At 47.0% G+C, this 10,678-nt stretch overlaps 2 protein-coding genes across 3 annotated transcripts; both read left to right on the plus strand.

The window, feature by feature from the left end:
* The first annotated feature begins 4,907 nt into the window (after window positions 1-4,907).
* Window positions 4,908-8,927, plus strand: LOC124702165 (phosphoinositide phospholipase C 2-like). The gene is made up of 9 exons (XM_047234279.1): window positions 4,908-5,388; window positions 6,329-6,525; window positions 6,649-6,784; window positions 6,861-7,112; window positions 7,197-7,423; window positions 7,556-7,673; window positions 7,886-8,038; window positions 8,111-8,197; window positions 8,320-8,927. The coding sequence occupies exons 1-9, from the start codon at window positions 4,957-4,959 to the stop codon at window positions 8,608-8,610; spliced, it is 1,893 nt and encodes a 630-aa protein (XP_047090235.1). The 5' UTR covers window positions 4,908-4,956; the 3' UTR covers window positions 8,611-8,927.
* A 26-nt stretch (window positions 8,928-8,953) lies between these two features.
* LOC124702166 (rhodanese-like domain-containing protein 10) lies at window positions 8,954-9,993 on the plus strand. Of its 2 annotated transcripts, XM_047234281.1 has the most exons (3): window positions 8,954-9,416; window positions 9,566-9,766; window positions 9,835-9,993. In XM_047234281.1, the coding sequence occupies exons 1-2, from the start codon at window positions 8,977-8,979 to the stop codon at window positions 9,756-9,758; spliced, it is 633 nt and encodes a 210-aa protein (XP_047090237.1). In that variant the 5' UTR covers window positions 8,954-8,976; the 3' UTR covers window positions 9,759-9,766; window positions 9,835-9,993. The 2 variants fall into 2 exon arrangements, with proteins under 2 accessions (XP_047090237.1, XP_047090236.1); XM_047234280.1 differs by having other exon boundaries at window positions 8,958-9,416; window positions 9,566-9,993.
* The last annotated feature ends 685 nt before the right edge of the window (window positions 9,994-10,678 follow it).

Here is a 10,678-nt window from a genome sequence, read left to right on the forward strand (position 1 = left end):
GCTTCTTCGCGTCAACCAGGTGCTATCCGCCCCTCACCTCGACCGCCTCTCCGCCATGCTGGTTCCCTCCCCGATTCCAGGAGATCTCTGCCCCCCTCCTCCACTGCTGACCACCTGGGTGTCTGCCATAATCAAGTCTCGCATTGAAGGCTGCAGAGATTCCCAGGAAACCTCACGCAAACTAGCTGAAACTGTACTGCGCAAATATGCTCAGCAAACAGGTCAAATCTACGAGCTCCATATGTTTTGTGGCTTGCATGTGTTCTTTGGACCGAAAGCCTTTTGGCACATCAACTTCTTGGCACGGCCAAAGGATGCCGCTGGTGACCTGCCCATTTACTTCTTCGCCGAAGCAACTGTACCCATGGGTGACGACAATGAATTCCTTGAGGAGGATATCGTCTTGTGCTGCCCAATCAAACCGTCTAGAATTGGTATGTATGCTCTCTCCCAACGCCTTTATCCTACTACAACATTTTGACCTCCTACATATTCAATTTCTAGCAGTAATACTATATGATGCAGTTTTAGACATAGTTTCAGTTTGCATTACTAAACTATTGCTGACCCTCCATGTGGTACATACTATGCAATCTATTATAAGCTCTTAGCTCTACGAGGATTAAAATGTACACAGATTGTTCACTGCTAGCAATTAAGTAATCGTGCAAGTTCACTGATGAAAATATGAATTTAAATATTTTACAAGCTAGTGCAGCTATTGGAAGTTCACTGATAAAAGTAGGAACTTAAATATTATACAAATTAATTGAAACCTAAACTCCATCAAGAACAAGTCATACTCCTTGACAGGTCAAGGTGATACATTGTACTCCCTCCGGTCCTTTTTAATTTACTCGAATTTAGTACAAAATTTGTACTAAATCTGAGTCAATTAAAAGAGACCGGAGGGAGTATCATTTTTCTGTTAGGACCATAGCACTCCAGCCCAAGTCACTGCAATTTCTGGGGATCTAGACAAAAAATAGTGTCAGATTCTTGGCTTTGCAACACTGGCTCATAAATTCATAGTATAGAATCCAGATAGACAATTTTAGGGAAACCTTCAGAGTAAATTCTTGAAATACCGTTTTTTTGAACCGAATGCTTATTGATGTGTCGACTCCTTTCTTGTAGTCTTCCTTTCTCTGCAATGCACTGCAGACATTTTCCGTCTCTAAATAGTTCAAGCTGAGTCACCCTCAGTATTTGTAAGCTAAATTAACTCTTTCTCATGGTCTCTAAAAAACTGATTCCACATCAACCTGTCTTTGTTTTGTTTTGGTGATCCAGACTCCATTTTGTTCTATCAGTCCATATGCAACTGTTTTTGGTAAATAAAATAGAAAGGTGTCATGTAGTTATTGGCTTATTGCAAGGTTATGTTATTCTGCCATGCTCCTCCAGGCAAGCTATATTTGGCTAGCTTAACAAGCTTATTGAACAAGTTGCAAGGATTTGTAATTATTGGCTTATTGCAAGGTTATGTTATTCTGCCATGCTCCTCCAGGCAAGCTATATTGGCTAGCTTAACCTTATTGAACAAGTTGCAAGGATTTGTAATTTTATTTACTATCTGAACTGTTATATATCTTTGTTTCTTCTCTGTTGTGAAAAGCTCTTCTGGTAATTCTTCTTTCTGGAACATGTAGGTGGTTGTGAAGCTTGTAGCGCGCAATACATTAAGATTGACCACCCTGTTGACACAGAACATAACGGTGGATTGGAGGAGTATGACGATGATGAGATTGGGAATGGAGATGATCTCTGGGATTATAATTTCCCTCTCATGGACTTTGTCATGTTCGATGCTGAGAGGGACAGTGCAACAGTACGTGCTATAGAGGAGAGCTTTCCTCAGAGTTCCGAGGGGGATGAAAGCATCGAGGACTTCTGGATTTGTGAAATATGATAGTTAGCAGTAGTAATTTATATAGCTATGGTTACATAGAGCATCTGACCGGTGGGATACCTTTCTTGAAGATTGCTAGTTTTGTTCTGTTTTGGTGCTGTTTTGTAAGATATCACTTGTTGGTGTTTGATATTAGGGATGCGAGCAGAAGCCCACAAAAACCCACATAGGTGTTCTAAAGGTCAATCTAGTGCAATTTTTATTGAAGATTTACACATGTTTGATTTTTAAGATACCTACACATGGGTTTGCTGGATGTCCGCTTTGCAACCCTATTCAGTATTCAGTATGTTGTTGCCAGTGAATTTGCCCAAAGCTGAATGGTTTTCTGAATTTACCTTAGGAGCATGTCCGAGAGCCTTTGGATCGCGAAACATGTTATAGAAAGAGGAGAGAGAGAGAAGATATAGCAATTCAAATTGTTTTTCTTTTACTTTGCAAGCGTCTTAAACTGGATTGGAGAAACATGTTATAGAAAGAGGAGAGAGAGAGAGAAGATATAGCACATGTATCCGTATACATATACCAGCACAGCTTGCCACGATATACGCATAGTAGAACGCGTTGCATACACACAACATACACATGCATGCACGTACACACATACACGTATTTACATAAGTATACATACATGTATGCACACCAAGGGCACGTAAGTACATGTACACAAACAGAGCAAATACACCTACACACATACATGCATCTACATAAACATACACATATACACATAACCGTACACACACGGAGCTACAACGTGCTCCCCCCCTCTCCCGCACCCCCTCCCAGAAACCCTAGGCGCCTCCCGCCGCCGCCGGGCAAAGGCCGCGGGGCGTGGCGGCGGGCTTCCCTCTTGACGCGGCGAGGACGACGGCTGGGGGATCCCCTCGATGCTGCGGCGGTAGACCCCCTGCCCATGTGTGATGGCTGGGCGACGGCGGTCGGAGGAAGGAGGGGCGACGGTGGCCAGTGTCGCGGCCTCTCCCGCCTCCCGTTGCTGGCACACCGTACCGGTGGTGGCTGGTGGGGGGACGGGCTGCGCCATCCCCTCCCTTTCTCGCCGGTGCGGGGTGGTGACCTTGGGATCTTCGCGCGGCACGAGGACGCCCGGGGCAGCAGCCTCGGGTTCGACGGAGGAGGCGGCCTTCTTCTTCGTCGGAGGTGGTTGGCCAGGCTGGTAGTCCTGTGTGGGGGATCATGGGATCTCACACAGGTTTCCGGCAATTGTGATCTAGTTCGGGGTGTCATGGCGGCCGGTGAAAACTGAGCCTCGACCTCGGTCTTGGCGGATGATGGCGGCGTCGGTCGACGTCGTTACCTTGTCGAAGGCGTCATCTTTGCCCGTCTTGGCACTACACTCGGCGAGTTGGGGATGCGCGGCTGCCGGTGAAAACCGTGCTCCGACCTCGGTTGGCGGACGATGGCGACGTGTCGCGCCGCTACCTTCTTGAAGGCATCGTCGTCGCAGTCTGCGGTCTCTCACTTGTGCTGCTCCGGGGGAAACCCTAGGTCCGGGTCTCCCGGATCGGACGATGGCGGCGCGCCCTACGTCGTTCTACCTCTTGGGGCATCGTTTTTGGAGCAGCTGCTGGATGTTGGCGGTTTCGGTGGAGTGGTGTTCATCTACCACATTGTTGGCGCTGAGTCTCAGTGGCATGGTGCTGCAGGGTATCATCGACATATGCGGTATGATGTATAGGTGCAGGATGGTGGAGCCGTCTGGCGTCATGGTGGCATCGACGATAGGTCTTGCAAGGTTAATGTGATGATCTCTCTTGAAGATGGAGTCGAGGAAGACGGCGGGAGCAACTCCTGTGGCGTGGGGAAGGCATTTAGTTTTGGATGATGGAAGTTGGTGTATTGTCACCCTCTTCATCCCACTGTAGGTATAGTAAGGTTGCTTCGAGATTGATCTTTTTTTCTTCTTAATCATATCACATTCTTCTCTTCAAATGATCTTGATGCGAACACTGAAGGCATATATTTGTTTTCATGACATCTATACTTAAATCCAACACATGGACTACTACATTACCTATGGAATATTCCTTAGTATAAACTCAATAAAAACATTAGTCCGTAGGGATTGTCACTAATTATCAAAACTACACATAGGGGTAATGTACCCTTACAACTACGCCTGGCCAGGATCAACCTCGTGAGACCCTCTCCTCGTGCTCCCACCCCCTTCTCCTTTTCTCCCGGGTCGTTGTCCGACTCCATCCCATCCGCAAAGAAGACAATGGACACTAATTCGGCAATGCGGGGTTGCCGTTTGACCTCAGGTATTTTGAGGAGCTCGATCGGCGGCAGGAGGAAGAGCTGGAAGAGCATATGGTGATTGGATCTATCCACTGCGACATGGCATCGTGAGCAAGTATGCAGGGTGCATCGCGTAGTGTAGAAGCTGTGCGACATGAAGAAGCTCATAGATGGTGGGCTCACACTACCCATAATGGAAGGAAACCATATTTGCACAATGGCGTGGAATTTTACGAACGCTAAGAGAAAGCGCAAGGCCGTGAGGGCCACCACCAACGCTGCAGAGGCCCCTAGCTCCGGGCGACCATCCTTAGTTAAAGATGAAGAGGCCTGGGGGCTCCGAAAGGACAATGCCGTCAATGATATGGCCTATGGGGTTCCACATGGTTATCCTTATTTTCCATGTTTAGTTTATAGTTGTCGCTAGGTGGTCCAATGACTTATTTGTAATTTTTATTACTTTTAGAATATTTTATACTATTGTTGATGATTATTAAAAGATAGGGGAATTTTGCCAAAAAAAAAACCGGATATGGATTTTTCTTTAAATGGACTCAAGATTCTTGGCATATCCATTTATACCCTTATCGGCTAGGCTGTACTGACAGACATTAGTAGTGGTCCCACCTGTCAGTTTCCTCCCCATTATTTGATTAAATTAAATTAATTAATTAAACTTCTAAAACTCGCCTCTCCGTCTCCTGTCCTCTCCTTCCACCCGCACGCCGGACGCCACCTTCGAATCGCCCCTAAAAACTCGCAATGCGGGAACGAGGAACCCCAAAATGGAGAGGAAAAATTCTCCGCCCACCCCCACACGCCGGGGAGCAAACGAGGAGAGAAAACCTGGCGATCCAGGGGGATCGGGCGGCGAGGCAGAGGCGGCGGAGATGGGGACGTACAAGTGCTGCATCTTCTTCACGCGCAGGTTCGCGCCGGGCGAGGCGTCCACGCCGGAGGACGTGCGCACGCTCTTCACACGATTCTCCGGCGGCACGCCGTACATGGGCGTCGACGAGCTCCGCCGCTACCTCGCCGCCACCGGGGAGCCGGACGGCGTCGGCGATGCGGAGATGGACGCGGCGGAGCGGATCGTGGACCGGATCCTCCAGGGCCGCAGCCGCACCCCGCGTTTCGGGAAGCCGGCCCTCACCGTCGACGACTTCCACAGCTTCCTCTTCTCCGAGGAGCTCAACCCGCCCATCCGCCAGGCAAAGGTAGCAATTCGCTGGTGTTCCCAAATGCCGCCTGACATAAATCTTTTTAATTATTTTTTATGCGTTCAATTGTGGGTTTGGATGTGCATCCACACGCAGTTTACACAATGTGGTGAATTGGCAGGCATTTGCCGCATCGCCGATTATTGCAATTTAGAAAGGAAATTGTGCTTGGCAAACTGCTCCGTGGTGAGCATGTCATTTGAATATTTCCAGCCATTGGCGCTATCAAAGGATCAAATGTATTGCACAGAAATCCTGTTTTGCTTTCGTGGTGCAAATGCCACTCTAGTGTGAAATGTTTTGATGCTGCATCAAAGCTATTTAGCATTACTGTAACAAAACATAAACGCGTACATATTAACTATTTCTGACTGCATTGCCTTGCCCAACTGTTGGAATGTTGTGTCATGATGCATCATGCTCAGCAAGCTGATGAGTGTTATACTGAATTACTGATACCACTTTAGTAGAGAAAATAAATATCTGTTGCGACTAGCATGAGAAGCTTCGTTTTGGATGTTGATATAACTTGGAGTGTGCTATGCGGTTTGAGATGTCTGTTGCCTGTAAAAAAAGCTATTTAGCATAACTGTAACAAAACACAAATGCATACCAATTAACTGCTTCTGAAACGTTACTGCATTGCCTTGCCTAACTGTTGGAATGTTGTGTCATGATGCATCGCGCGCAGGAAGCTGATGGCTGTATTACTGAATCAATGATACCACTTTAGTAGAGAAAATAACTGAATTTCTCCAAAGTCCGGTGACTAGCTTTATCTGAATATTCTGTTTGCCATTATTCGCTCTTATTTATTTACTGCCAACTATCTGTTGCGGCTAGCATGACAAGCTTCGTTTTGAATTTTGATATAACTTAGAGTGTGCTGTGCTATATTGTTTGAGATGTCCGTTGACTGTAAATCTCGTGTCCCCAGGTCCATCACAACATGAATGCACCATTGTCCCACTATTTCATATACACCGGGCACAACTCATATCTTACTGGCAATCAACTTAGCAGTGATTGTAGTGATGCTCCCATCATCAAGGCACTACAAATAGGTGTCCGTGTAATTGAATTAGACATGTGGCCAAATTCTTCTAAAGATGACATTGACATTCTCCATGGAAGGTACGCTTGTCAAATTCTTCCTTGAAGAGAGAATTTTTCAACATCAAGTTGTTGCAAGTAAATTGTACTACAAAGGTTACTCCATATGCCATTTCTTCATTCTTTTCCTTTGACTCTTCGCAGGACACTTACGGCCCCAGTATCACTTATGAAATGTTTGACATCCATTAAAGAATATGCCTTTGTTGCATCTCCCTATCCTGTTATTATTACATTAGAAGACCACCTTACATCTGATCTTCAGGCAAAAGTAGCTAAGGTAATTGTATTTTCTTTATATGATTAACATCTTGGTGCATTTGATTCTCTCGTACCTAGTTCTGAATTCTATTTAGATGGTCCTTGAAGTATTTGGAGATATCCTGTACTATCCTGAATCAAAACATCTTCAAGAATTTCCTTCACCGGAAGCACTGAAGGGGCGTGTCCTCCTGTCAACGAAGCCCCCAAAGGAGTACCTTGAAGCAAAGGGTGGCACTATGAAAGATAGAGGTACTGTGCCAAAATTTAGCAAAGGAGAAAATGAAGAATCAGCATGGGGCAGAGAAGTTCCAGATATTCAGGATGAGTTGCAAGATGCCAACAAGGTACTTGATTTAAAGTTACACAAAACATTTCTTTTTTTACCTCAACATTTGTATGTCGGGACTTACAAAATGGTGCTCTAACAGCATCAGGACGATCTATTGTACCGCGAAAGAGATGTGGATGAAGATGAGAAGAAAGCGCGCAAGAATGCGCCACTGGAGTATAAGCACCTGATTACTATCAAGGCAGGAAAGCCAAAGGGTTCTCTTGTAGATGCCTTAAAGAGTGACCCAGACAAAGTTAGGCGTCTCAGTTTGAGCGAGCAAGAACTTGCAAAAGTGGCAGCACGCCATGGTCCCAACATAGTGAGGTTCGTTTACTATTGGATTGCTCAGCAAACATTGGAGGGAGACAATCATACTATTGCATTTCTGTGCATTGAAACTGTGTTTATCCACATCTTTTTTATTACTGAAGTGCTCATTCTGTTTGCTACAAGCAGCTTTACGCAAAGAAATCTACTGAGGATATACCCAAAGGGAACCCGCTTCAATTCATCCAACTACAATCCATTTCTAGGCTGGGTGCATGGTGCTCAAATGGTGGCGTTCAATATGCAGGTTATGATGTTAGCAAGAGATTATAGTTTGACTGAATTCCTACAGCTTACAGATCTCTAGTTACTGGGAATGAATTGCCTTAATTGGTTGCGTTATGTTGCATATTTTTTCCTTAAGGAAACAGTTCCTCTGCTACTCGTGTTCTATGATGGTCCCTAACTGTGTGCGCTTCAGTTGTCAATAGTATAAGGCCTGACATTTTATTTTTGCAGGGATATGGAAGAGCCCTTTGGTTAATGAATGGATTCTACAAAGCCAACGGAGGCTGTGGCTATGTGAAGAAACCAGACTTCTTGATGCAAACTTGTCCCGATGGAAAGGTTTTTGATCCGACAGCAGACCTACCAGTGAAGACAACACTGAAGGTACATAACACATTCATTTGCTTTTCTATCTGAAATGTAGAAGTGGGTTTCACTTGGCTACTTATTTCTCAGGTCAAAGTGTACATGGGTGACGGTTGGCAGCAGGACTTTAAGCAGACACATTTCGATTCATATTCTCCTCCAGATTTCTATGTAAAGGTATTGCCAGAACCATTGGAATTCTAAGTGCCAAGTTAACTCACGAGCCAACTAAAGATAAAACTGAGTGACACCAAGCCTGACGCACTGCTGATTGCTTTCGAAATCCCCTCAACGAGCAGGTGGGCATTGCCGGAGTTCCGTCAGACTCGACGATGAAGAAGACGAGAGTCGTGGAGGATAGCTGGGTCCCGGTGTGGGAAGAGCAGTTCACCTTCCAGCTGACGGTACCGGAAATCGCGCTGCTCCGGGTGGAAGTGCACGAGTACGACGTGAACGAGGACGATTTCGGCGGGCAGACCGTGCTGCCGGTGTCGGAGCTGTGGCCAGGGGTCCGCACCGTGCCGCTCTTCGACCACCAGGGCTTTAAGTTCAAGAGCGTCAAGCTCCTCATGAGCTTCGAGTTCGTCTAGCCAGCTCCCAGCTGGCCTGCACGCTCGGTGAGCATGTGCTGTACATGAACACATGCTGTATTATCATGCTTTGAAATGATAGCTAGCTCCTAGCTAGATAGATCGATTTGTCGAAGATCTAAGAATTTTTGACTGCTAGAAGAATCACAAAATTTTAGTCGCCTTGCTTGGGCTGGGTCTCTTTGCTGTCTGCTCTGTTAGTGTGATCGTGCGGTCAAGAATGTAAGCACCCCGCTTTCCCAACGGCGCTGATCGAACCTAGAAAATCATGTGGATAAGACACCTGGAAACGTATCCTTTCCAGGCAGGGAGTGCGTGCCAAGCGCTCGCCAGAGCACAACTGACTAAATCAAGCAGGTGGAAGCCATGGCAAAGGGTGCTGCGGCGACGGCGGCCGCCTGTTTCTCCTCCGCCTCCACAGGCGTCTCTCGCTCTCGTGTCAGGGCGCAGGCGAAGTCGTGGGCCGGAGGGGCAAAGGAGCTGGTGCAGTCCGGCGCCGTGAAGGCCGTCCGGCCGAGGGACGCGGCTGAGGCCATGAGCGCCGAGGGCTTCCAGCTGCTGGACATCCGGCCGGCCTGGGAGCACGGCCGCGCCGCTGTTCGGGGTTCTGTCCACGTGCCGCTCTTCATTTCCGACGACGACATGAGCCCGGTGACGCTGCTCAAGAAGTGGGTCCACCTGGGCTACATCGGTCTCTGGACCGGGCAGTCCTTCACCAAGATGAACGACCGCTTTCTCGACGACGTCGCCGCCGTCGTCCCCGGGAAGGACGCCAAGCTGCTCGTCGCATGCGGCGAAGGCCTCAGGCAAGTAAACTAGAGTAGCAGTTAGTCAAGATCATAGCTTTGCTCGCTCCGGTGAGAAACGGAATAGTCGAGTGGCACGCACGATACATTTTGTTTTCCTGGACACGTTGACTGATGAAACTTTTCGCTGGCTCGTCAACTGATTCAAGGTCGCTGATTGCTGTGAGGATGCTGCACGACGACGGGTACAAGAACGTGGGGTGGCTCGCCGGCGGGTTCAGCAAGTCCGTCGACGGCGACTTCGCCGACGTGGAGGGGGAGAGCAAGCTCCGGTACGCTACCATTGGGGGAACATCCTACATCTTCCTCCAGGTCTTGCTGCTGCTGCGGGTGGTACAGTGAGAAGTTTGGAATGCAATGCCAATATGCCATGGCACTCACACTACTCGACTCAGTTATCCTCTCCTCTCGGCCTTATGATTTGCTTTATTTGCTTGGCTCAAGTATTGTACTATGGTAGATCCATCAATAGTTACGAAGTTCTACTCTTTAGGCTGCCCTTCTCGCGCGCCACTGTTCAGTACATTGGCACCACGATGGATCAACCATGAAGTAGGGCGTGATTGGTTCCTCACAATGGACAGGCTCCTATATGTGATGGGTAAAAAACCGTCGTTTGGTAGCCCACAATGAAAAGATGCTCTGCACAACACGGTTTTCAAAGCAACTTAGATGCAGGCAAAACATGGTCGGCCGTTTCTTCGTAGCCAGACTCTATCAAGCACGAAAGTGGGCCTTCATGGCTGGACGCATACCATAATTGAGAAAGTCTACATAACATTCCCACTAATCTGCATTATTTTAGTCCTTCCCGATCTATAAAACCGTGAGTCGGTTTGAAATATGTTAAACACGAAAAAAATGTGTATTGATGTTACGAATAAATTCTCATGAACGGTTCCTGGTTTAGTCGAGTATTTGAATGGCAATCTCTTGTCCCGTTTGAATTTTGTTTGCCGAATTTAGTCAAGGTTTTCGCATTTGTTCACCCGATTCCAAGTTCCTTTGAGTAGCTTCATCTCACCGTCGCGCACTACTTTTATGTTCATAGTTTTCCATTTTGACATTCGTATACGCTATGTCTTCGTAGTATACTATAGTGCATCTCCGTCTTGATAGTACAATGTAGGACGAAGTTGTAGATCTACTCGTTTACGAACGTCGAAACCGAAAACTTTAAACACGAAAATAGTGCGAAATGGTGAGGTGAAGCTATTTCTTGAAGGAATTTTGAAATGATCGACCGTCTTGAAAAGTTGACA

The sequence above is a fragment of the Lolium rigidum genome, chromosome 3 (genome assembly GCF_022539505.1).
Source record: "Lolium rigidum isolate FL_2022 chromosome 3, APGP_CSIRO_Lrig_0.1, whole genome shotgun sequence".
NCBI classification, from domain to species: Eukaryota; Viridiplantae; Streptophyta; class Magnoliopsida; order Poales; family Poaceae; genus Lolium; species Lolium rigidum.

Coding starts and splice junctions, on each gene's coding strand:
- LOC124702165 (XM_047234279.1), top strand. CDS start 4,957: ATGGAGAGGAAAAATTCTCCGCCCACCCCCACACGCCGGGGAGCAAAC. Junction 7,424..7,555: donor CATGGTCCCAACATAGTGAG/GTTCGTTTACTA, acceptor TGCTACAAGCAG/CTTTACGCAAAGAAATCTAC. Junction 8,198..8,319: donor CTCCAGATTTCTATGTAAAG/GTATTGCCAGAA, acceptor CTCAACGAGCAG/GTGGGCATTGCCGGAGTTCC.
- LOC124702166 (XM_047234281.1), top strand. CDS start 8,977: ATGGCAAAGGGTGCTGCGGCGACGGCGGCCGCCTGTTTCTCCTCCGCC. Junction 9,417..9,565: donor GCATGCGGCGAAGGCCTCAG/GCAAGTAAACTA, acceptor AACTGATTCAAG/GTCGCTGATTGCTGTGAGGA.